General features: G+C 35.8%; 1 protein-coding gene across 4 annotated transcripts; it reads left to right on the top strand.

The window, feature by feature from the left end:
• The first annotated feature begins 84 nt into the window (after window positions 1-84).
• Window positions 85-26,913, top strand: GEN1 (GEN1 Holliday junction 5' flap endonuclease). Of its 4 annotated transcripts, none has more exons than XM_043469319.1 (14): window positions 85-279; window positions 7,103-7,275; window positions 8,196-8,382; window positions 11,727-11,903; window positions 13,437-13,547; window positions 15,731-15,804; window positions 17,360-17,451; window positions 18,919-19,069; window positions 19,383-19,419; window positions 19,510-19,590; window positions 20,525-20,655; window positions 22,508-22,569; window positions 24,059-24,199; window positions 24,767-26,913. In XM_043469319.1, the coding sequence occupies exons 2-14, from the start codon at window positions 7,115-7,117 to the stop codon at window positions 26,110-26,112; spliced, it is 2,751 nt and encodes a 916-aa protein (XP_043325254.1). In that variant the 5' UTR covers window positions 85-279; window positions 7,103-7,114; the 3' UTR covers window positions 26,113-26,913. The 4 variants fall into 4 exon arrangements, with proteins under 4 accessions (XP_043325254.1, XP_043325255.1, XP_043325257.1 ...); XM_043469320.1 differs by having other exon boundaries at window positions 149-279; window positions 7,100-7,275; XM_043469322.1 differs by having other exon boundaries at window positions 186-279; window positions 7,083-7,275.

Below are 26,913 nucleotides of genomic sequence, written 5' to 3'. Positions count from 1 at the left end.
GTCGCGGAAAGGCGGAAGTCACTTCCCGGAAGAGGCGGAGCCGGGTGGCTGAGGCGCCGGATTCAAGTGGTTTCCGGGAGCCTTCTGGGCTTGAGTGCTAAGCCTCAGAAGTCTAGGCTTTGCCTGGGGAGGGAAAAAGGAAGTTTTCGTTTTCTTTCTTTTTTTTTTTTGAGTAGAGGAACATTTAGAAACTTGGAGACAGCAGTAGTTAGAATTCAGACCAAACTGATAAATGACAGAAAGGCGTCTTTCAAAAACCAAGGACGCAGGCTTGTCCCGGTAAGTCCCGCGCGGATCTGTAGAGAGACGGCCCCGCCCAGACCCCTCTACCCACTCCTTTGCAATCTGGGGGCGATTGCAAGCTGGTTGGGGGCGAGCTCTATGTTCGTGTCCCTATCTCGCCCGCTCCTCCTCCCAGGACACCGCCCATGGTTCTCTCTGGGTCCAGTAGGACCGCGTCCCGGAACTCCCGGCCGGGCCCCGGCTCTCCGAGCCCGGGGTCTCCCTGCCTCCCGCGCGCGCTCGCCCCCGCGTGGGAGATGTCCGCCGCCGCTAAGCGCAGAGCCGAGGCCCTGGGTCCCGAATGGTCTCGCCCGGGCCCGGTGGGGCAAAGTCCCACGCCTGGTGCAAGACCATCCTGGGCGAGCCTTTCTCGATCACCCTATGGGCACACTTAGGTGTTCCTCCTTTTCGGTGTTAACTCTGTGTTTGAAAATAACTTCCTTTGTAGCAATTACCTTAAGGCTTTGTGGTTGTTTATATATACAAACTTTCTTTCCCGCCCCCACCAGCTCGTGCCTGGTTTACATTGTAAACCCTCTCAATAAACATCCGAACTAAACAAAGTGTAAATCCTTGGCTTAGGTTTCGGTGCTTTACTTCCCACTTCTGTCTTTACACAACTCTTCGCGTGACATGCTAATCTAGCTATGTAATCCACTTTCTATACTCCAACACTTCCTTTCTAGATGGAAAAAATATTTACCGCTAACTCAGAACACCCCTAAAGAAACTAACGTCAAACTATACTTCAGTTCAGTTCAGTTGCTCAGTCGTGTCCGACTCTTTACGACCCCATGAATCGCAGCACGCCAGGCCTCCCTGTCCATCACAAACTCCCGGAGTTTACTCATGCTCATGTCCATCGAGTTGGTGATGCCATCCAGCCATCTCATCCTCTGTCGTCCCCGTCTCCTCCTGCCCCCAATCCCTCCCAGCATCAGGGTCTGTTCCAATGAGTCAACTCTTCGCATGAGGTGACCAAAGTATTGGAGTTTCAGCTTCAGCATCAGTCCTTCCAATGAACACCCAGGACTGATCTCCTTTAGGATGAACTGCTTGGATCTCCTTGCAGTCCAAGGGACTCTCAAGAGTCTTCTCCAACACCACAGTTCAAAAGCATCAATTCTTCGGCGCTCAGCTTTCTTCACAGTCCAACTCTCACACCCATACATGACCACTGGAAAAACCATAACCTTGACTAGATGGACCTTTGTTGGCAAAGTAATGTCTCTGCTTTTTAATATGCTGTCTAGGTTGGTCATAACTTTCCTTCCAAGGAGAAAGTGTCTTTTGATTTCATGGCTGCAATCACCATCTGCAGTGATTTTGAAGCCCAAAATAATAAAGTCTGCCACTGTTTCCAGTTTCCCCATCTATTTGCCATGAAGTGATGGGACTAGATGCCATGATCTTAGTTTTCTGAATGTTGAGCTTTAAGCCAACTTTTTCACTTCCCTTTTATTTCTAAAGATAATCAAATACATGCTCCTGTTGTAGCCCTTGCCATGACACGCATAGTGACATAGTCAAAATAGATGAAAACTCTACAGCCTCCGGCCAAAGTGGTCCTTGTTGGTAAGAGATGAGAAACATGGTTGGAAGGTCTCTGCTTAGCTGTCTCTTCCTTTAGGAAGCCTTCCTTGATGCCCTACACTAGATAAGCTGCCTTCTTCAGATCTATATACTACTTTTCCTTTAGTTCTGTAGCCTTACTTCTGTGCCTGTACTTGTCTCATTGTTGAAATTCCCTGTTTATCTCTAAGCTCACCTAACCACAGTCCTTAAATGCAGGACTTGATCTTTCACTATTGTATCTCCAGCACCAAGAAGAGTTCTGGTAAATTATAAGCATTTAATAAGTGTTTACTATTAGAAAGTTAAACCTGGGTTATATTATGCTTCAAAGTTTAGGCTAAATTCAGATAAAATAAAACAAGAAATAATAAACATAGCATTAATTAGTGAAATTATGTGGTATATTCTATACAGTATAATCCTGTACTGAAATAAATTTTACACAGTTTACCAAACTTTATATGAAAATACAGTTATCTACATGAGAATTGGGAAATTAAAAGTATTTCCTGCTTTATCGTTAAAAAGATTTCTAATGTTTATGCCTGAAATAAAACTGGAAAAATTAGTTTAATAAAATGTATATTTTTGCATAAATAAAACCATTGACCTCTTTTTGTGCTCTTTAAATTTGATTCATTAGTGGAATTAGCAAGGTTCTGTGCTTTTCTCACCTCATTCAGTTTTATAATTAACCAATAAAAGCTTATTAGCTTTTAAGGAAGTTTTAGGAGCATAAACTGATTTATGGGCACCATATGGTTACATCAAAGGATTTGGTTTTGTTTTAATCTGAAGGGGATTCTTAAGCTCTTTCTTTAAACTAGAAATCCGTGTTCTTTCTACCAAGTGATAATCTGAAATAAGAGTTTAAATACCAGGCTATCAAAATTGATTATGAGATTCAAATAATGTCAGAATCTTGTAATTCATCTGGTTTAACACCTCTCATTTTGTAGATGGGTTAAATGTCTTCCCAAGGTTACACATATAGTTAATGTATATCCAAGATCAAAATTCTAGGTTTTCTATCCCAAGTCCAATGCTCTTTCACTAAAGCAAATAAATTGAAGCCACTAGTAAGGCTATAAAATTATTTGCTATGGGTTTCTCTGACTTTCTTATTCACATAAGTGTTCTTGCATCATATTAATTCTTAAGAATTATGAGTATTTTAGGAGATTCTTTTTATATAAATAATATACATTGATTGCATGAGCAGATTGATGTCAATGAAGTCATTACATTATAAAATATGAGTAGAGACTCATCAAATCCTACACCACAAAAAATTTCTAATTTCACCCTATTTAAGTAAAAATGGAACGTAAAATTATACACAGTTTAGGGTGAGTTTGCTCTGTGGAGTGTTTTGAAATTTTACCTAATGCTGAGCTATTTTCAAGTAACCTTTTCAGGTTGATCATGACCTCATGCAAGAACCATCAGTTCTATCTTTAAGTGTAGTTGTACTTGGATATCTTAAAAATTGTTACATTCTGTCCCTTTTTGGAACTTTAAATGCTTTACAGCCTTACCATTGCTACTTAATATCACTTCAGAAGCAGAGCTGGTGCCAAGAAAGGGACAAAGAATGAAATGGCTTCTGTGTGTAGCTTTTAATGATTGTGTAGGAGTAAGAGGTAAAAAAAGTGGAAGCAGGGAGGCCAGATTGGAGACTGCAGAAAGAACTAAGGGAGTTTTCTTTAGAAATGGGGGTTTAGGGTATGTTTTTAGAAACAAGGGACTTGCTGATCAAGTTGCTGTTAGTAAAGAGAACAATCAAGAATGACAGCTAGGTTTTTGGCCTAAGCAACTGAGTATTTGGGAATGACTAAGGGTAGACAGTTTTGAGGAGAGATGGTGGAATCAAGAATTAGATGCTGATTGTCAGTTTAGCTCAGTTGCTTAGTCGTGTCCGACTCTGTGACCCCATGGACTACATACAGCACGTTAGGCTTCCCTGTCCATCCCCAACTCCCAGAGCCTGCTCAAACTCATCTCCATAGTGTGCATCCATGTAAAGATAAAGTAGGAGATTAGATTTCCTTTATCAATAACTTGGAGAAAGGAATTCCCGGACAGTCCAGTGGTTAGGACTGTGGGCTTCCATTGCAAGGGGCTTGTGTTGGGGAACTAAGATCCCTGTGCAGCCTAACCAGAGAAGGAGTACAGTTTACATTTCAGTCCTACACGTGAATGTGTGTGTATGTGCCATGACGGACAACAGTGCACTGTGTGCCACCCAGCACCCTTCATTCGTTACTATCCATTTGTGTATGTGCAGTCAACCTAGGTCGTGAAACGCTAGAGCCGTGGTTGGAAGGAGTGAGCTTTATTTTTTTAATTAATTAATTAATTTATTTTACTTTACAACATTGTAGTGGTTTTGCCATACATTGACTTGAATCCGCCACGGGTGTACATGTGTTCCCCATCTTGAACCCCCCTCCCACCTCCTTCCCCATCCCATCCCTCTGGGTCATCCTAGTGCACCAGCCCCGAGCATCCTGTATCATGCATCAAACCTGGACTGGCGATTCGTTTCACATATGATAATTTACATGTTTCAATGCCATTCTCCCATATCATCCGGCCCTCGCCCTCTCCCAGAGTCCAAAAGACTGTTCAATACATCTGTGTCTCTCTTGCTGTCTCGCATACGGGGTTATCGTTACCATCTTTCTAAATTCCATATATATGTGTTAGTATACTGTATTGGTGTTTTTCTTTCTGGCTTACTTCAAGGAGTGAGCTTTAGATCTGGAAGGGCTGGGGAAAAGATGCACCTTGCCTGAGACCACGTGACTTGTTCTTAGGTGTTCTGCAAGAAACCAGAAGGTGTGACTCTCATCCCTAAAAAAGCCATACTGAAGTCATGTTTGATACTCATGCATTCATAAAGTTATAGAACATTGCTTTTTATTGACCACATATTTAATTGAAATATGACTACATCCATATTTCATTACTTAATATTTAGGCAAGACAACCTTGATTCTGCATATGCCGCAATGTCACCCGCATTCAATCTGTGGGCTTTCTTGTGAAATAGACAGTATGAGCACTGGAACCACCATTAGCTAATGCTTTCTTCTCTATTTAAATCTATAATCCTTCTAAAGTGACATATGAGCAAATGTTTGTGCAGCTCTTCATAAGAATGAGTGCACAAAATACTGCTTGTAACACTGGCCACGTTTAAAATTAAGATTCAGAAAAGGACAGCCATGCTTCCAGCATTTATTTTCTTTGCAGTCATGTACAATTTGAGAACATTTACTTTTACTATGGACTCTGTTAAAGGAGCAGACAATACGGTTACATTTTATTTAGAATGGTTTTACATTATGATGAGTTTTTGTCTTAATACGTTTTTGTATCCTGTCTTGTGTTTTTAGAATGAATTAAGGTCATTACTCAGAGGATATCTGTTCTATATCTGTCTAATCCAAGCTATGGTTTTTCCAGTAGTCATGTATGGGTGTGAGAGTTGGACCATAAGGAAAGCTGAGTGTCGAAGAATGATGCTTTTGAACTGTGGTGTTGGAGAAGACTCCTGAGAGTCCCTTGGATTGCCAAGAGATCCAACCAGTCAATCCTGAAGGAAATCAGTCCTGAATATTCATTGGAAGGACTGAGGCTGAAGTTGAAGCTCCCATATTTTGGCCACCTGATGTGAAGAACTGACTCGTCGGAAAAGACCCTGATGATGCTGGGAAAGATTGAAGGCAGGAGGAGAAGGGGATGACAGAGGATGAGATGGTTGGGTGGCATCACCAACTCAGTGGACATGAATTTGAGTGAGCTCTGGGAGTTGGTGATCGACAGGGAAGCTTTTGGTGTGCTGCAGTCCATGGGGTCTCAAAGAGTCAGACAGGACTGAGCGACTGAACTGATCTGTTATGTAGTCAGACTGAATCTTCAAATGCTACATAATAGTTTTTATCAAATAATGATAAAGGAAAATAAAAACAGCTATAGATGTTTAATAAAGGAAAACTTGCATATAGAAAATACCAAAGCAGGTTACGATAGCAGAGCTTAAGCCAATTTTGTTTTTAAAATATCATGTACATAGAGAACAGATTAACATTAGTTTTTTTGAATAGTGAAACTGTGCCTGCTGTTCTCAGTCGCTTTAGTCATGTCCAATTCTTTGCAACCCCGTGGACTGCAGCCCGCCCTACAGGCTCCTCTGTCCATGGGATTTCCCAGGCAAAAATACTGGAGTGGTTGTTATGCCCTCCTCCAGGGGATTGTCCTGACCCAGGAATCAAACCTGCATCTCTTACATTGCAGGTGGATTCTTTACTGCTACGGCACCAGGAAAGCCCAAATGGGACAATAGGTCATTTTAAAATATTTTTGTTTAAAAGATGTTTTCTTTTCCCACAATGAACATGTGTGATGTTGTAATTTAAAAAGCCAATGCTCTTTTTTAAAAAAATAATTGCGTATTCCTTCAATTCTTCATTTTCTATCTCCCTGCCACTTCTCCATCAGTTTTCCTTCATTAACCCTGTGTTTTTGTCTTTTGTTCATGTGTTTGCATTCTTCCTTGTTTTTGTCTTTTTGTTTTTTCCTGATTATGATAGAGGACTAGTCCTATTCTCTCTTTAGGTATGTAAATCAAGGAGTGAATTCTCAAGAAGACACATACACATTACCAGATCCTTCGATTTTCTCTGCATTTGTTAGCTCTTATTATTCACTGGAGCAAAGACAATTACCACCCTTTGGGATGAGGGTAATTTTTCCTTTATTTTCCAGATTTCATGCAATATTAATGTGACCATGTGAAAAATTTTATTCTCAGCCACTGCTACAGGCAGCGTGGAAAAGAAGAAAGAATGAAGAGGGAAAACCATTGACATTTGGTGTCTTTAAATTTTAAAGTTTTGTTGTTTTTTTTTAATTTTAAAGTTACTTTATTTTTCAGTAATACAGAGAAACATACTGGATGACATGAGTGGATTTTAAGGACAAATTCAGCATGCTATAATCTGCTAATAACTTTTCAGCTGCTACATCAGCTGCTACATTTGTCGCCACTGAGTGTATTACCACCATTTTTAATGTTTCAGGTATTCTTGATTCATCCTGAAGAGCTGACCAGTAAAAGAAATGAGAATACTATTTATGAATCACCCCCAACTAGCTCAAAATACACTGTCTAAATTTTTGTTTTGAGCTTCTATGTCTTTTAACAATCTTTTGAAAAGTTTGTTTCAAATAACAGCAGGTAACCACCAGGATGGGAGTAAATGACTTGTGGCAAATTCTGGAGCCTGTTAAACAACACGTCCACTTGCACAGTCTCAGTGGGAAAACCATTGCAGTTGATCTGAGTCTCTGGGTGTGTGAAGCACAGACAGTCAAAAAAATGATTGGGACAGTCATGAAGCCCCACCTCAGGTAGAGTAAACATTCTCAGAATATAGATATGTGATCACATAAGCCGTGGTTGTCTTGGTTTTGTTTCCACTTCATTTGTTTTGTTGTTGCTGTTTTGCATTTTGAGATTTTAAAATGTATTAACATGCCCACATCTGCCGTCTCCATATTGTGTGCATGCATGCTCAGTCAGTCAGTTGTGTCCGACTCTTTGCAACCCTGTGGACCATAGCCCACCAGGCTCTGTCCAGGGGATTTTCCTGGCAAGAATACTGCAGTAGGTTGCCAATTCCTCCTTCAGGAGACCTTCCTGACCCAGGGATTGAACACATGTCTTTTTCTTTGAAAGGCAGATTCTTTACCACTGAGTCACCTCATACAGGTGACTCACAAATTTGTATCTCATGCCCTTGAAGCTTCAGACTCATATATATACCTGCCTGCCTATTTAACCTATCCCCTAGGATGTTTCAGTGACTAAAAGGCAGGAATTTGGGAGCCGTTTTCCTCCTGCTTTACCTCTCCCCATATCCAATTCATCTGAAGTCTTGCCAGTTCCCCTTCCAGAATATATGTCACATTCACAAACTTCTCTCCAGAAGCACTACCTCAGTGTATGGCAACGTCTCTTATCTGCCCTGTTGAGATGAAGTTTTTCACTAGCTTCCCTCCTTCTTCTCTTGGCCTCCTCCTCCTCCAAACCATTTTCTACATAGCAATTAGAATAATCATAAATCTCCTTTGCTAAAAAATCAAGTAGTGGTTTCTCAGTTCAGTCCACTTAAAATCATAAGTAAGACATTATTGCATGTAACATTTTTGATACTAGTGTCTTTGATACATTTTTGATACTAGTTTTTGATACTAGTCAACATTCTGCAATGTTGACTTCTGCTATTCATGTATGATGATTAAAGTATCGTTAACTTTTTCTATTTCAGAAACCTGTTTTTTCGTATCTCATATTTAATGCTAATGGATGTAAAGCTGGTGTTTGTTATGGAAGGGGAACCCCCGCACCTGAAAGCTGATGTCATTAGTAAGAGGAATCAGATCCGGTATGGACCTTCTGGAAAAACACGGTCTCAGAAAACAGGGAGATCACATTTTAAGACAGTCTTAAAGGAGGTAAGCATTCGGGCCTGATTCAATAATTCTGATTTGAATTAGAGAATGGATTTTACTGTAATAAACTTTGTTGGTCAGTATCTTTAATACCTAACTGTCTTCACTAAAAGGCCAATGTGAATAGAGAACAGAGTTTATGCTTTGGAGTGAAACTCACCTGTGTTCAAGTTCCTATTCTGGCATCTAGAAACTCTAGGGGCAATATTTTTAACCTATCTTTGCCTCATTTCCTACTCTGTAAAATGAGGGTAGTAATACTATACAGGGTTATAGTGAAAATTAGAGAAAATATACATATATCTAAAGCAACTGGTACATAATTGGGACTTAATATGTAATGTTTTAGGAAACCTTCAGCACTTAACAAATTCCCAGAATAGCAGTCTCATTAATTCATACTTTACTCATTCAGGATTAATGGTAGTTGATATAATTTGATTTGGCTTCTCTCAGGGCTTTGTAATTATAAAAAGTTATTATTTTAGTATATTTATCTGTTACAAAATATTATATATCTTAAAACAAAGATAAATCTATAACAAGATAAAGTATGTAAGGAAAACAATAGGAAGCTATAACTATGTTGTATCTTTTTAAATGTGTTTAATTTTTAAAGTTGCCATAATCATGCACAGGTAATTTTTATCTTGGACTTTTCACTTAATGTAGCATACCCGTATTTTCTTGTTACCATATTCTATTCAGAATTATTACTTGTAATGGTTGTACTTGAAATCATTCCCCATGATTGTATATTGTATATTGTTTGCTTTCAGTTCTTCTCTATTATACATGAAATCGTGAGAAACATTTTTTTGTGAACATAGCTTTTTCTTGTGATTTGAAAATAAAATTACCCAAAGTGGGCTTGATAGACCTAAGTTTAAGAAGGATTTTATAACTCTTGCCAACTACTTCCTACCAATACAGGTATGAGATAGCAATTTCAGTGAATCCACACGATCTTTGGATATTAGGAGTTTTATCTTTGTACTATTTAGTATGCAAAGTCAAAGACTTTTTGGTTTATATAATACATATGAATACATATAATACATACTTAAATGTCATATTCTTTTAATGATGAGGTTAAACATTAAGTTAGTTTTAGTCCTTCTGTAAGTAATGACCATCATATCCTTTTTCCACTTAACCTTTTTGAGGTTTTACTTTTTATTTTGTTCAGTTTCTTTATAGGCTAAGGATATAAACCTTTTATGATATTTGCTTTGAGTTCATATCCCTGTTTTTCTTCTTAAATGTTGGTTAAAATTTTAATTTCTTTTAAAAGACATTGCACAAATTAATAAGCTTTTTTCTCCAGAAGTTTTGTCTATTTTTTCTATTTTTTATTTTCATGTGATTAAAAAAAGTAATTTTCAATTAGTGACTATTCCATCTTAATGACTATCAATAATTGAAGAAAATATCTGTACTGGATTCTAATTATTATATAATCAGTTCCTAGAAATATCTATGGTTCACATACTGAAGGCATTAAACACCCAGTATAAAGCAAACAGGTGTTTGTCTTTTTGAGAAAATGCTTCTATTCTTATTTATTTCACCAATTGTGATGTTCTTAGACATTTTATGTTGGTTCAGTGTTGCCTGCCCATTAATCGTTATCATATTTCCGTCCAGTCTTTTACTAGGCCTTACATTCTTCTAATCTACTGCCATTTTTAGTTGCAAGCATGAAAAGCACAAATTAGTCCTCCAAAACAACCTCTGCCCCACATCATAGAGACTTAGGGCAGGGAAAATTCCAGCCAACCTCATCACAAATTCTCTGCTAGCTTTTGAAAAGAGTGAGGAGGACATACACAAGAATCTGGAATAATTTAAACTCTTGTTGTTTTTTGCGAAAGGATACTTTAACTAGCAGGAAGAAACAACTATGTTTCAGTTGAGCAGCACCTGTAACAAGTCTGTCTCTCTAATAAGGTTGCCCAGCTGGAGTCCTGAAAAGTACCTTTTTTTGACATGGTACTTTGTCTTTCTGAACCTTGTCCACCTTGGGCAACATCTGGCAGAGGTTTTATTACATAATATAGCATGTAAATAATCAGTTAAAAAAAAGAGAGATATTTATTCTGTCCCTCGAGAAAAGACAAGTGAATAGCCACTTTTCCTCACCATACCCATTATTCCCCAATGATAGAATGAGAGTGTGATATATAACAAAAAATAATGCACTAAGCTGTGAAGCTGAACTATAAGCTACCCAACAGAGTTAAATTCATAACCCAAAGAAAGCTATAGCAGATTATTATACATCAGCAGATTGATAATAAACATCCTGTACAGACTTGTGACTTCCCTGGAGCACTCCAACAACCAGCCCCTGTGTGGTTTCCCACAATAAGAGAGTTTCATTATACAGGGCAGGTAACAAAAACTGAACTTTAAGGTCTCAAGCCAAAATTGTGTACTTGAGACTTCTTTGAAAGAGCTCATATTGGGATGGTGATCATGTGAAAAAGATTGCTATAGTTTTACGGATGTAAATGTTAATGTGATTAATTATAATAATTTAAAGATATTGCCAAACTCTTGAGATAACACTGAACAGTGAAAATTGAATATTCATTACTTTAAAAATATAATTTTTAAATTGATTTTTAACTGGATACAGATTATTTTTTAATTGACATCAAAATTTTTAGCTTTTCATTACAGAAAATTTTAAATAAATACAAAAGTAACCCATCACCAATCTTTAAAAATTATCAACTTGAGCAATTTTGTTACACCTGTACTCCCACCCGCTTCCCTACTTCTACATTGCTGCTGCTGCTGCTGCTAAGTTGCTTCAGTCGTGTCTGACTCTGTGTGACCCCATAGACGGCAGCCCACCAGGCTCCGCCATCCCTGGGATTCTCCAGGCAAGAACACTGGAGTGGGTTGCCATTTCCTTCTCCAATGCGTGAGAGTGAAATGTGAAAGTGAAGTCGCTCAATTGTGTCCAACTCTTCGGGACCCCATGGACTGCAGCCTACCAGGCTCCTCCATCCATGGGATTTTCCAGGCAAGAGAAGCAAATCCCAGACATAGTATTGTTTCTCTTAATGGGTCAATACCTTTCTCTAAATGATACAGCTCTTAAAAAATAAAAATATGACTCAATACAGTATTTATTAATGTACATAAAAGTTCAGCAATCATTCCTTAATGCTCTAAAGTATTCAGTGTTCAAATTTCCAATTATTTCTTAAATATCATAATTTAAAACACACCTAAATAGGTACTATTAGTATTTGTAATATAGCCGTAAGTTAAACACCGTAAAAAACAGTAATGCAAATGTTCTTAGATTTGTCGCACCTGCTTTTTCTTCTCAGTGTCTTGATATGCTGGAATGCTTAGGAATTCCCTGGGTCCAAGCTGCTGGTGAAGCTGAAGCCATGTGTGCCTACCTCAACGCCAGTGGTTATGTGGATGGCTGCCTCACCAATGATGGAGATGCTTTCCTTTATGGGGCCCAGACTGTTTATAGGAATTTCACTATGAACACCAAGGTATTTTTTCTTTCTCTTTTTCAGCATTTGTTTTAAAAACTATTTTTTTTTAAAAGAGGATTACTAGAGGGTTAGATAAACTAAAACTTGTAAAATGCTTACTGTAATGCTTGTGTAATACTGTTTTTTGTGTGTGTGCACGTGGTTGTGAAGTCTTATCTGACTCTTTGCAACCCTACAGACTATAGCCCGCTAGGCTCCTCTGTCCATGGGATTCTCCTTGCAAGAACACTGGAGTGGGTTGCCATTTTCTTCTCCAGGGGATCTTCCCAGCCCAGGGATAGAACCAGCATCCCCTGCATTGCAGGGGGATTCTTTACCATAATGCTTGGTACATAGCAATTGCTAAATAAAATGTTTACTCATATTAAAAATATCACTACTGCATGGTTCATTCTCTTTTAAATGTGGATTTGTTTCACATGGTTTAACTCTAAATCAGTTTCAATTATGTATTACAAAATGTCATATGATATGTACTACCTTGAACCAGAATTTCCACTGTTAGTAAGCCTGAAAACACCTCCAAGTATGCAAAGAGAGATATACAAGGATGTTATTAGTAGCTGCAGCTTTGTCAATACTTGCAAAAACTTGGCAAACAACCCAAATCCCCAGTGATAGGGAATGGCTAAATACAGCCATGGTTCTCATGGAGGCAGGTACTACATGGGACGTATTCATTGTAACTGTTCAAGGCTGAGCGAGGGAGACTATGGACATTTGATGTATTGAAGCCAGAAAAACTAAACCATTTGCCAGAAAATTCTGTTATCTTTCTGAAAATGCTTCCAGTGTCCCCATCAAGAAAAACTATCTTGGAGTCCATCTAATATAATAAGTAAGCAGTCATTAAGGCCTAGGTGGCTCTAGTAGTAAAGAACTCACCTGCCAATGCAGGAGACATGAGAGATGCGGGTTCAATCCCTGGGTCAGTAAGATACCCTGGAGGAGGGCACGGCAACCCACTCCAGTATTCTTGCCTGAAGAGAATCCATGGAGGGAGGAGCCTGGAGGGCTACAGTCCATAGGATTGCAAAGAGTCAGACACGACTGAAGCGACTAAGATATCCAAATGTATTAGTGGGCAAGAAATATTGCAAAATAGTATTTTTATATAATCCTACTTTTACTTTAAATAAGCATTTGTATATATGTGTTAAAGAAAGAGTTTCTTAGAGGACTATGCATGGCTGTCAATAATAGTTACTTCAGATGATTCATTTACAGGGAATGTTTACTTTCTATAATATACATTTTATGTTTAATTATGTAAGATGAAAATCTACTTTTGTAGACACCAAAAAACAAGAAGAAAAAAATGACTACTATAGTTATTTTTTTAAAGCTGTTTTTGAAACTTGATTTTATTTCCAGATGTTAAAATGTTAGCTTATATGAAGATTCTGGTGATCAAGATAATTTTAAACTTTTCGGAATAAATATTTAGAGGCAGCTTTGACAAATTATGTTTTACAATGTTTATTTTGTTTAGTTTTCTGAAGATGAAACTAAATCTGTACTTTCTTCTAGGACCCACATGTTGACTGTTATGCAATGTCATCCATCACGAGTAAACTAGGTTTGAATAGAGATGCTCTGGTTGGGCTGGCAGTACTGCTTGGCTGTGATTATCTTCCAAAGGTATGCTGAAATTGTATTTATTTACTATTCATAGTGGCTTTTTCTGATACCTTACATGCTACATAAATATGAATATAATATGGTATTATATAGTTAAGGACCTAATATAGATATGGGTGTAATAAACTATTCAGTAACTAAAATAATCAACATTCAGGTGGCATTGAAACGCTTGCGCACTGTGACACTGAATGTTATAAGTGAGAATAGAATCTAACTGGTACTACAGCTTGAATCTCAGTATACCATTACTCTAAGAGATCCACATTCACATTTGACTCTCCTTTTAGAGAAATATAGGAGCTACTCTTTTCTCGTCTCATGCCAGTGTTAGTTTCTATCACTGTTTGTCTGTGTTCTGGTTTTGAATCTCTATAGTAACTTTCTAACTGTACACATGCTCCATGTTATTGTTACTGTTGCTAGGTAACATGATTATTGGGCTAAGTCATTCATCCCTCTATGCCTCTTAGCATTGCATTGAGTTTTGCTCATGAAAGGCTTTTTATTTTATATCTTAAGATAACAATACATACTCAGTGACAGACGGGTATAATAGGTGAGGGATGAATTAAGAATTACAGTGATAACCCCATTCATAAATATGATATTTAAAAATACAAAATGATTTATATTGTAGCTCCTACTGTTTTTATATAGTCCCATTATTATGTCCCTGCTGATCATCTTTGTATCCTTATTAAATCCTTCATTATACTGTAGACTGTATCCATAAGAGAAGTCTAAAGAGGGATGACATGTATTTTTTTTCACTAGAGTATAGGAGAGGGAAAAAGTAATAGGATAGGAAATTATTAATTCTGATTTCTAATCTATGTCACCAGTGACCAAATAGAGAAATCAACAAATTTTTTAACAAGAAAAGAAAACAGGAGGAAAAAAAGCTGTTAAATAACACAAAAAATAATTATTATAGTTCTCATTCTGAAATAGAAGATTCCTATTCCCTATATGTAATTGTATCATAATTAAAGTCTGGAAACAGCCCAGTGTTGAACATAAGAAGAAATTTGCAAACTTGAACTCACAAGAACCAGTTTCAGCTATAGTGGTATTTATTACATTACAGACTAGCCTTGCCTATTTTGATTTTTTTATATCTTTGCAACCAAAACTGCTATTTATATCATTGTACTTAATGATCTTTAAGACACTACTATAATAACATAATTTGCTGAAAAAATTTTTGGAAAAAAATTTAATATGTAACTAAATGCTGATACAAGAAGGGTCATATGCAAAATATCTAGTAACTGGTTTACTAAAGACATAGGCTGTAGAAATGGAACAAGTTTCTGGCACCCTCTGTTGTGCCATGTGTTACCCTAATCCTGAGTGTAGGTGGGTTGGGAAAGGAACTCAGATTAGGGAGGAGACCCCTTTGCCAGCAGGCGCTCAAGATATGTGGGCAGTGACTGTTTACTAACCAGTTTGGAAGTATTTTAACACTGGTGTGTCTATCCTGATGCATATTGGCTAAAGAGCAGCATTGCTTACAAAGGCATATTAATAAACTTTTACAGGAACTAGAAAACTCTAAACCAGAAATTGTCATGTAAATATACATTTATTTATTTATATATATATCTAGATTTATTTATATCTAGATATATATATATATATATATAGATTTATATATATCTAGATATATCTAGATGTGTTGGAATTTAAATGCTTGTTTTAATTTTCTTAAGTTACTAATTTCAGGAATTTACTTGGAATTCTCCTTTGCTCTATTGGATGTCTGGATCTTTCAATATTAAATGTTTCATATAGTCAAAGAACATGCCTTTTCTGGATTATAAATATTGCATAGTTAGGTTAAATTAAAATATTATCAAAATAATGAACATAGAAAATGAAATGCTGTTCATCTAAAATGCTGTTCCTCCCTCTCCTAAAATAAACTGTAAGAGCTTTTGTATGTAACTCTGACTTTTTTGGTTACATAAGTTAACACTGTCATTGCTATTTAACCTACAAATCTAAGCCACACCTTATTCTCTTCTGCAGTTTTCATTTACACCTAACAATGCATCTTGCACATGTAGAATTACCTCCTTCTCTGAGCTGCACAGTCCTACATTGAATGAATGCATCATCCTTCATTTTATCTGTTCTTAATGATTAACATTTGAATTTCTTTTCCTACTTTCTGAAAGGGAGTCCCTGGAGTTGGAAAAGAGCAAGCATTAAAACTGATAAAGATTTTGAAAGGGCAAAGTTTACTTCAGAGGTAACTAAAAATTATTTTTGCTTATGACATTAGTCTTCTAGTCTTGTTGAATTTAATAGTGTATACAATAAGTATTGGACTTTCCAAAAAAGGGTTTTGTCTTTTTAAGCTGATCTATGTTTTCATTGACAATCACTTATTTATTCTGACGTTTTCCAAAGAAAGTTGAAAAGAACATGTCCTAAGCCGTGGTTTGCATCATCAGTATTATTAGCTCACTACAAACACAAGTAGTAAGATGTCAAATGGGTTTATTTATAACCATGGATATTTGCCATAAGCTATCTTAGACTATTTTATCAACAAGTAGAGATAAACCAACATAATTAATTTTATATTTCAAATTATTTTTATATAAATACTTCAATACTATATTTTTCTATAAATGAAATGCCTGACATACTGCAAATATTTAATTAGTAACACTTGAACAAAAGTTTTACTTCACTATCCTTTGTTCTATATTCACAAATTCCAATGAATTTAGACTATATGATTTGAGGATTCAGACTTCTCTGATAGCTCAGAAGGTAAAGAATCTACCTGTGATGCGGTAGAGCAAAATCCAATCCCTGGGTCTGGAAGATTCTCCTGGAGAAGGAAATGGCAACCCACTGCAGTATTCTTGCCTGGAGAATCCTATGGACAGAGGAGCCTGGCAGGCTACTGTCAATGGGGTTGCAAAGAGTCAGACATGACTGAGCAACTAACACTTTCACTTCATTTGAGGATTCAGGAAAATTAAGATTAGAGTATATTGAAGTTTGCAAACTGTGCTGTTTTGTTTTGAGCTTTCAAAATGAATCTATCAATCATTTGCTTGATGAGGGCAATTTTTGTAAAAAATGAATATTGGTGATAATAAAGTATAGAATGAATAGAAGGAAAGGAACCAGGACACTGGGACAGTTAAAATAATCTTGGCCTCCAGTAGGTATGAGATAGTGAATAAATGAAAAGAAGCATCAAGTGGTAGAAATGAAGATTGGGATGACCATGAGAAAGATTTCAGATATTCGTGCTCTTTCCTAAGATGCCTGTCTTTCCACTGTAAGACTAATGATAGATCTAAGACTTTAATAAACTCATTGTTAATATCAGCAATTACCATTTTCCAAAGCAGGAAAGCAAAGGTGTACTTTGGCATGGGGATGAGTTAAGGAATGATTTGGGAATTGTGAAGAGTAAAATAAAAAAGGAAAAGCAAGCAAATATGGCTCTTGGCTAACTATAAATCTTTCTTATTGAGACAGTTTCAGCAAAGGTGAACTTTTGGCAGTATTTTATGTTTGTCTTCACAGTTGAAAATAATGAGGTTATATTTTCTTATAATAATCTGTCATTCTAATTTTTATTAATTTAGACTAACCTTCCCCTGAGTTTTAAATCTTTTTATGTTTTTATGTTCCCAGGCTGGGATAGCAACTTTACTGCCAAAGGGAAAATAAGTAGGCAAGTGGAAAGGAGCAGAATAGCCTGACCTTTGAGAACATGGCAGTTTGGTGACCTTAGTATTTGTTTATTTTTTTTTTTTTTAAACCATTTTCTTTTAAAGGTTTAATCAGTGGAGTGAAAAGTCTTGTTACTCTAATTCACAACCAGCACTCGTTAACAAACTGGCTCATTGCTCTGTGTGCTCCCATCCAGGTGAGCAGACATAAGGAATGATGTCTCTCTAACACTGCTGTCTAGCTACCTATGTTTAGTATATGCCTATGTTTCGTATCTATTCCTGTGGTACTTTTTACTTACCTCCCTTCCTTAGCAGACTGGGGACCTGCAGAGTCAGGAGTTGTGTCACATACGCACAGTAGACACTCAGTGAATACTTACTGACTGAAGTAATGTCGTATCAATGATAGATACAGGATAACTGTAGTTTCAAACTGCATTATCAAATTATTTCAGTGTTAAAATTATGTTTTCAATGTAGAAATCCATTTTAAGAAAAAATTCTGATAAATCTTAGGGGAAAATGGAAGTGAAGCCCCTTGTTTTTATATCAGTGATTTGTTTATATTTATATGGTATATTTTTATTGTGTGTGAAGATAGTGACTTAACATTAATTTCTAATACATGTTCACTGTTACTGAAAATAGCTTGGATTCTCTTCATTAGTCTTGATTGAAAAATGACGTCCATGGAAAGTCCCTGGCAGACCAGTTGCTAGTACTCCACGCTTTCAGTGCCAAAGGCACGGGTTCAATCCCTGATCAGGGAACTGATAAATAGATAAAGAACCCATCTCTCTCTTTGTAATATAAGAATTCTTTTTTTTTTTCTTTTTTTAAAAAAAAGATGTTTCTGACTTGTACTGGGTCAAAAAATCCTTTTGCTCTCAGGAGAGATTAGGAGATCATGTTAGCTCATCTTTTAAAAGAAATTCTGCTCTATCTGTTTTTCTTAATATATTTTCATTGGCATTTAAGAATTATAGATGATAGCGTGGAAGAAATAAATGTTTTTATAGATAAGATGCCATTCTGCAGGGGTTTTTTTGATGCCTCATGAATTATGGTTTTGGGTCATATCACTTATGTAAGCTCTCATGTATTCTCAAGACAGTGTTGAAGGTAGTCATGCTTTCCTTTTAATGGTCATTAGGGCCCAACATCCAGGCCACAACCAGAATTTGTTTATGTTCCAAGCTTAGTTTAAAAATAGCTATATAGGTAACTGAGAGCTAGCCACTAGCAGAGGTAATAACTGCTGTATTCCTTTCATATTCTTATTTTTTAAAATTTTAAGGATTATTATAATTTTTTACCAACAATATCCTTCTTGTGTGTAACTACCACTTACTCCACAGTCTTCCATTGATTACTCTAAATGTACAGTCATGTTACAAATTAACACTTTCAGATAGAAGAGTAATTTACAAAAAGTTAAAATAGTGTCAGTGATGCTAACAGCTAAGGAATTAGTTTATCCTAAGAATTACTGTTGTGTTTATTACTCTATTCAACCTAAATGTATTGAAACCCTTCTATATGCTAGGTGTTATGCTAGGCAGTATTTGTTTTTAAAAATTTGGGTAAGGCAAAGAAAAAAATGTATATAGAAGATAATTCTAAAAGGCAGTGAAAATTATACTTTTTGTGTTTCCGTAAAGGTTCATCTAAGGATCATGAACATAATGGATGCAAATTATGTCAAACTGATCGATACTGTGATCCACATGATTATGAATACTGTTGTCCTTGTGAATGGCACCGTACAGAACATGAGAGGCAACTGAATGTAGTAGAATACAATATTAAGAAGTAAGGTTTTATTTTTGTACTCAGTGTTTTCTGCCATGGGACCTGTTTATATACCTTTGGTTGAATTATTTCCACATAACTTCCCCTCATGTGTAGATTAATAATGTTTCACAAAATCCCTTTCTTGATTCTGTTAAAAAATTTGGCCATCTTAGAAGATAGTAATTTAATAATATTTCAGTGAGAAGGTTGATAACTGGTATACTATGCAAGAACACTTTTCAATAAAGGAGATGAGATTAGAGGTGATGATTTTAGAATCTACCTAAAATTGCCTGATTATATTAATAACCTGTATATAACTTATTTTCAGAAAAGCTTGCAGTTGTGAGGGATTCCCATTCCATGAGGTAATGAGTAACAATTCAACTATGTATTTATCTCAGAAGCTTTTTATAAAAGTTTGAAGTCTCCATTCTTACTTTCTTGTCTCTTGCTAGGTTACTCAAGAATTCCTTCTGAACAAGGATAAATTGGTGAAGGCAGTCAGGTACCAAAGACCTGATTTATTATTGTTTCAGGTATCTGAAAATAAACTCTTACTTTACAGTGTAAAGTTGGATACTAGAAAGACAAGAAGGGGTAATCACTTTGATTGCTCTGAAAGGAGGTTTGAAGTAGATAGCTATTGAGTACATGTGTGTTTTACAGACATTTATATCTACTTTTCATTCCTTTATCACATAGTAGCTATGTATTGCAGACTGTAAGACAAATCACAGTTATGCTGTTCTTTACAAGACTCCTTAAGGACCATGCGCAGATGTGTTGTTTTCAGGGCTGTGTTGAGGACTGTGTTGAGGGAGAGATGCTAATAACTGGAGAATGTGAAGACCAAGTATATTGTTATGGAAGACAGTACAGTTTACAAGTGCATTGACCTAAATTTAAATTTGGACAGTCTGTCACTTACCGTGTAACCCTGGATATGTGTTTTCCTCAAAAAAAGAAATAAGATTACCTATCTTGTGAAGTCACTTTGAGGGTTAAGTGAGGCTATTTGTGTTAACCCCTAGTATAGTAAGTAGAGAAACAGTCACTCAATAAATTGTAACTGCTTATTGCTTAGCTCTACAACCACAGTAATAATAATGGCAACCAACATTTATTGAATGTTTAAAATTTGATATTATATTTAACACATTGCATGTAATCTTCCCTAACTTCATAATCAGTGTGCTGAATTGTATTTTACAGTGAGAAAACCTGAGGCTAAAAGAGGTTAAGTAATTTACCCAACATCTAGGAAATATGCTGGCATTCAGACCCAGAACCCTCACACTGAAATCATGCAATATTGCCTCCTTAGGAGGCTCACTGCCCATTATGGGAATCTTCTTGTTGACACAACTTTAATATTAGTTATCTCTTACGGAAAAGATAAGATCACCTGAGAGTGCTATTTGTTCACCAAGAGATAATGAAGTCTTATTATATTTTTTATTACATTTACAGAGATTTACTCTTGAAAAAATGGAGTGGCCCAATCACTATGCATGTGAGAAATTGTTGACACTGTTGACCCACTATGACATGACAGAAAGGAAGCTCGGTCGAAAGAACTCTAATCAGCTGCAGCCAATTCGGTAATATAAAGAATTGTATGGACAAATCCCTGTGTTTTCTTTGGAACATCTTATGATCTAAAATATTCTTCTTAATATCTTTAATAGCAGGATATATCAATATATCTCTTTGTTTTAGAAGAATGGAGGAAAGGTCTGATGGAATATTAAAAGTTAGTTCAGGGGTTAGTGTCAGGATAACATAGTTCATGCTCTGACACTTCTCAGCCTCAAACATGTCGTAATGATAGACTGTTAAAGAAAGAAATATAAAAAGTGTGCTGTGCTAAGTTGCTTCAGGTGCGTCTGACTGTGCGGCACTGAGGACTTTAGCCCGCCAGGCTCTTCTGTCCGTGGGATTCTCCAGGCAAGAATACTGAAGTAGGTTACTGTGCCCTGCTCCAAGGGATCTTCCCGACCCAGGGATTGAACATGCGTCTCTTATGTCTAACTTGCATTGGCAGGCGGGTCCTTTACCACTAGTGCCACCTGGGAGGCCCCTATAAAAGTTGTAGCTAGGCTTAACTAGATAATTATCTCAGTGGACCAGAAAGGGAACAGTAAGTGGTAAAGTAAGTGGAGGGGCTGAAACTGAGAATTGGTGACTCTCAGTGAAGGGTATATGATTATTCATTTTACTATTCTTGAAACTTTTCTTAAAGTTTGAAAATTTTCAAAATAAAAAGTTTTGGGAAAGTATTAAAGAAGAAAGATAAGTTCCAAAGGAGTCACAATCCATTAGCATACATCTTTGATGACAATAATAGTCGTCAGAATGATGGAGTAATATTTCAAAGCTTTGACTAAAAATAATTGGCAACCTAGACATCATTAAAATTATTCACTGGTTGGAAAAAATAAAATAAAATTATTCACTGGTTGGCAAGACACTTGCAGACGTATGAAGATTAAAAGTTTGCCACTCACAGACCCTCATTAAAAGCACTGTTAAAAGTTGACTTCAGCAAGAAGGAAAATGAACTTGGGGGAAGATGAGGATAATAACAAACAGCGGTCAGCCATAGAAATTGATAAAATATATTTAGCTAATTTAATAAACTGAATGGAAAAAATGTGTATATAAGTATCTTTATAATGCTTGATAGTTAATATGTGTTTATGATAATAAACTGACATCCCAAAGTATGCATGTAAACAGTTAAGGATAACCATTAAAACATGAGAAATACAACTTCTGTCTTTAAAACCAGTACATAAAATAGGAATGTAAAACTCCAACCAAAAGATATAGGAAGGTGGAAAGGTAAAATAACAAAGGTGATCTTTGAGATGAGGTAACCAGAACCACAAATAAGATGTATGAATGAATCCAACTATGTCAATAATCTTAATGAATGTAAGTAGATTAAACTTAAGTGGATTAAGCAGAATAAAACTATATTAAGTTTGAAAATAAAAGAGCTTAAAATATTTACCAAGGCAAAAATTTACCAAAGTGATGTAGCAAAGTTAATGAAAGCAAAATAAACTTTAAAACAAAAATTGTTATTATGTAAAAGAGGAACACTGAATAATAATGAGAGGAAAATCTGATAAGATCTAACAATTATAAACACTATCTTTTTTTTTTTTTTTCATTTATTTTTATCAGTCGGCGGCTAATTATTTTACAATATTGTAGTGGTTTTTGCCATATATTTACATGAATCAGTCATGGATTTACATGTAAACACTATCTTTTAAATAAGCAAATCAGAAATAACTACACAATAGTTCCTTACAGAATCTTTAGAATATTATTAAAACAATAAAAATTAGTGGGCATTGAGTTATTCAGTCAACAAATTGAAGATTTCCAAATAACTCATGCAGTTAGACCCCATTAGATGTGGGTTTTTTTTTTTTTTTTCAGAATCGTTAAAAACCGAATCAGAAATGGAGTTCATTGTTTTGAAATAGAATGGGAAAAGCCTGGTATGTACATACTTTAAGGAAAATTTATAACATTTAGTCACGTATGTTTAACAGATATCATGTGTAAAACATGTATATAAAAAGAAATAGATCACATACACCAGTGTACCTGTGCTATATGTAACTCAGAGTAAATTTTAAATGTCTTAAATTGATATTCCTTTTGTAGTTAATATTTACAAAAGCAATATGGAAATGGTTTTGATATATATTTCTCAAGAAAATACTACTACAAATAGTCTGGTCGTTGGATTTCACTGTATAGTCAGTTCTCAAGAAATGAAGGTTGCTGATAGCACCTGTGGTGCTTCCGTTCCTTTCTTCCTTTCCTTTCCTTCCTTTTCTTTCTTTACTATATTTAGTTTTTATGGGAATTTATAGTGTCAAATTACTCTTATTTTCTGTAGACAGAAATACAGTGAACTCTGAATTAGCTCCAAAACTGAAGGCAGGGGAAGTACTGAGCACTTAAAATGGAAAATAATCCCAAATTCATTTCTGTTTGGCTTTAAAATTAGATTGTATAATTACATGTGACTGAGTGAGAGAGTAGATTTGTCAATAAAAGTTCTAGTTGATAAACGATAAAGAATTACATAAGCTGTTCAAGGGAATAATAGGAAAGTAGCTAATGAATTTTGAAAACCATATAGAAACGATTTCACCTACTAGAGTGTATTTTCAGGAAAGACAATGGCATTAACCCAGTTTGGCCATGCATCTCTTCTGTCTAGAACTCAGGGTTAGGTGCCCACTTTCACTTATCCTTGTTGGAGTTATCCCTTAAGGAGAAAATGAACCCCAGGTTGCTTGAAGAAATACTCTTAAGTTCACTTGTTTCCATTGTTTCTACTTCAGACACATTAACTTACATTTCATGATAGTTTGGCTTCTTATATAGTTTTGCCCTCATATAGGATAAACATAAGAATCCAGTGTGCTATTTATGTATTTCATTGTAAATGTACACATTAGCATTCTCATTTTTGTTTATTGAGTTCTTGTGAGTCCAATAAGCCTGGGTATTTCCTCAAGAGACTGATAATCTTTGAAACATGATCTGGAAAATGGTAATATTTTTGATGACCTATCAGTTCTGTCCTTTTCAGAAGCTACTACTAAAGAAAGCCAATGTTAAAGTTTTAGGAAATTGTTTCCATTCTTTATCTGGAATTTTACAGTTATTATACTGAATCAAAACTGACTAACCTTATATAAATAAAGTTTTCTCTAAGCTGTTCCTACCATCTCTGAAACAAGAGAAATTTAAAGTTCTAATTTAAGTGGAACTTCTTTCCAGCTCTTGCCAGGTGGAAAAAGCTCACTTCTGTATCAACAGATTATTAGAATAGAGATGTTGTAAAGTAAGATTTGCATGAGTTACCCATTTGTGAATGACCTAGTTGACCTCGTAAACTGAGTTACCTGGGAAAGTGGAGTATTTCAGATCTGTTAGTAAGGTTGTTTTATTGTATTTTTAATCCTTTAGAACATTATGCTATAGAAAATAAACATGGAGAATTGGCTCTACAAACAATAGAAGAAGAGTCATTGTTTGAAGCAGCTTATCCTGAGATTGTTGCTATTTACCAAAAACAAAAGTCAGAAAATAAAGGGAAGAAACAAAAAAGTATGTATCACGTTTGATAACTATTTATGCTGCAAACATACATAAATTGTCCTATTTGAACCTACCTTGTCCAAATTTTGCTGAAAGTTCTGTAAAATCAAGAGTAAGGATTATACTCTTGCTCCTTTGTCTTGACATACTTTGTCTTGACATACTTGAAATCTAAAAACCAGGAAAAAATCATTCTGCTCTGAGTCTGCTAACTTAACTTAGTATTAATAATAGTAATTACACTAACCATTTATTGAGCAACTAGCGTGTATAACATATTTAGGATTATAAATACATTTTCTTTATTTCCCAGAACTCAATGAAGAAATTTTAACACTATTTTATAACATGACAGTAATAACAGTATTTCTGAAAGAAAATATTTTATAATATTTTATTAATAATTATTTTGTTATAATTAGGTATAAAACAGTTTTCAGGAATGCACTGAGACAAAAGAGCCAAAAATTGATCATATAGATTTCTGATCTGAACTCTTTTTATTTACCCACGTTAAAGAAAATAAAATAGATTTAAAATAGGTTTTAATTGTATTATATATTTGTTTCTTTTCAGGCATGAAAATTAAGTCTAAAGGAAACATTTTGCCAGAATCAGATGAGATGATGAATGTTCAATCACACATGACTTTAAAACCCACATGGGAAATCTTTCCTAAGCAGAAATCCAAGTTAGGCTTGGAAATTTCCCCTGATTCTACATCACCCGAGGAATTTATTTCCACATCATTGAATGTCTTGCTTTTACCTGAAGATGCTGCCTGTTTGACTACACAAGAACAGTTAATATCTTCTCCAAGACCTTTGGCTATGCAGCAAATTAAAGATATCAGTAAGTCTCTAACTGCAGAATCTAGTCAACCTAGTACCTCATCCCATAATATATCCGCAGTTGCTGATCTGCACTTGAGCACCATCGACTGGGAAGGTACTTCTTTTAGTACTTCTTTTAGTAATTCTCCGGCCATCCCCAGGAACACATTCACTCATGGTTTAAAATCGGAACTTGAAACAGCTATTCCTGACAGTTTTAAAAATAATCCAGAGCAGTTGTGTTGTGAATCAGAACGGCATACCACCAGTGTTAATAAACTCTCCTGTTGGGATCTTCAGAAGACTAATCCTGAGGAGGACCTCCTTTCTGGCATTAGTGATTTACGTCTTCAGGATTTACCCTTAAAGGAACGAATACTTATAAAATCATATCCTCAGAATACTGTAGAACCAGATGTTGACCTAAAAACTTTGTCCCTACTTACTGTAAAAGAACAGTGTTTTGCTAATAATACTTCTCATTGTCCATCACATCTTTCCAAGGGTCTTCTAGGAATTCATTGGCAAAATGAATCTAGAAACTGTAAAATTCCAAAAGGAGGCCAGCTGTTTCAAGAAAATAACAAATCAAATACATCTGTACCCTTGTCTGTCAATAACCCAGGAACGAAGACCTCCAAAGTTAGAACTGGGCCACCAAATGCTGCTTTATATCATAGTAGAAAAGCTGGCGTTCAAATCGCTCAGAAAACTGTAATGAAAAAGAGCGTTTGCCTTGACAGACCTTCCTCTGATGAAGAAAGTGTCCCAGAGTTTGGGAAAGCTAAATCCACAACTCAAAAAATGAAGCAGAGTTCTCAGAAGCATAGCCCAACCCTGTTCAAGAAAAATGATGCCAAGTTGAGTAACCCTAAGGCATATATTAAAGAAACTCAGCAGTGTGTCCAGGCTTATGAAACAGCTGGGAATGAAGAAGCCTGTTTCCCAGATGAGTCTCTGAGTTTTCTACGATACCATAAGGATAAAGATGACTCTGGTACCTGTTTGGATAGTCCTCTTCCTTTAAGTCAGAGATTAAAACTAAGGTTCCAAAACACTTTAAATTTAAAATATTCAGCTATGACTTAGTATTCTGGTACTGTTGGCATTAGCAGAAGCAGAAGGAAGGTATCTGATTAATGTGTAGTAGAAAAATTTAATGTGGTTCTATATGAGACCCTTGCTATTTTAATCAAAACTGTAATTAAAATGTTCCCTTAAACTCCTGTTTTAAAGCACTATCCTCTGTAGTGAAAATTCCAGATAATGTATATTTTTATAACATACTTTTTCCATTTAAAAAAATATCTTTATTGATTATGCTTTAGTTATATCCTTAAAGTGTTAGCATAGCACTGGACAGAGTAAGTGCTGCACCCATTTGTTCATTTTTACTCATTTCTTCCACAAGCCTCTGAAGCATTTTTGGATATTACAACTTGTTTCCCAAAGGATAACTCTTTATCATTGCCTGCATTCTCATGTCTTCTTCTTGTGCCTTTCTGGGAGTTATATTTACTCTCAATGTGAAGATACTTTCAACTACTCTTCCAGTTTCGGTAATCTCATTCTCTTTTGTGAAATAAAATTCACAAAATTTTATATGTAGTGAAACTCATGGTTGTAGTAGTTGAATAAATTTGGAAAGCTACTTCTTACATATCCCCAGAGGTTCACAGGTATGCCAAGTAGACAAAGATTTGAAAAATAGAATGTATAACCAGAAGAGGATTAGAAACTTGCTCAGGATCATGCAACTAATTAATAGTGGTATGGGAACCAGATTTCTTTTTTATAGCACTTTTTTCTTTCCCTTTTTGTAAAAAAATGAATCTGTGGCTTCCTGGGTGGCTCAGGGGTAAAGAATGCTCCTGTAATGCAGGAAACACA

This window comes from Cervus canadensis, chromosome 5 (assembly GCF_019320065.1).
Source record: "Cervus canadensis isolate Bull #8, Minnesota chromosome 5, ASM1932006v1, whole genome shotgun sequence".
In the NCBI taxonomy this organism is placed as follows: domain Eukaryota; kingdom Metazoa; phylum Chordata; class Mammalia; order Artiodactyla; family Cervidae; genus Cervus; species Cervus canadensis.
The sequence above is the reverse complement of the archived record's forward strand: the minus strand, read 5'-3'. Positions and strand labels throughout refer to the sequence as shown.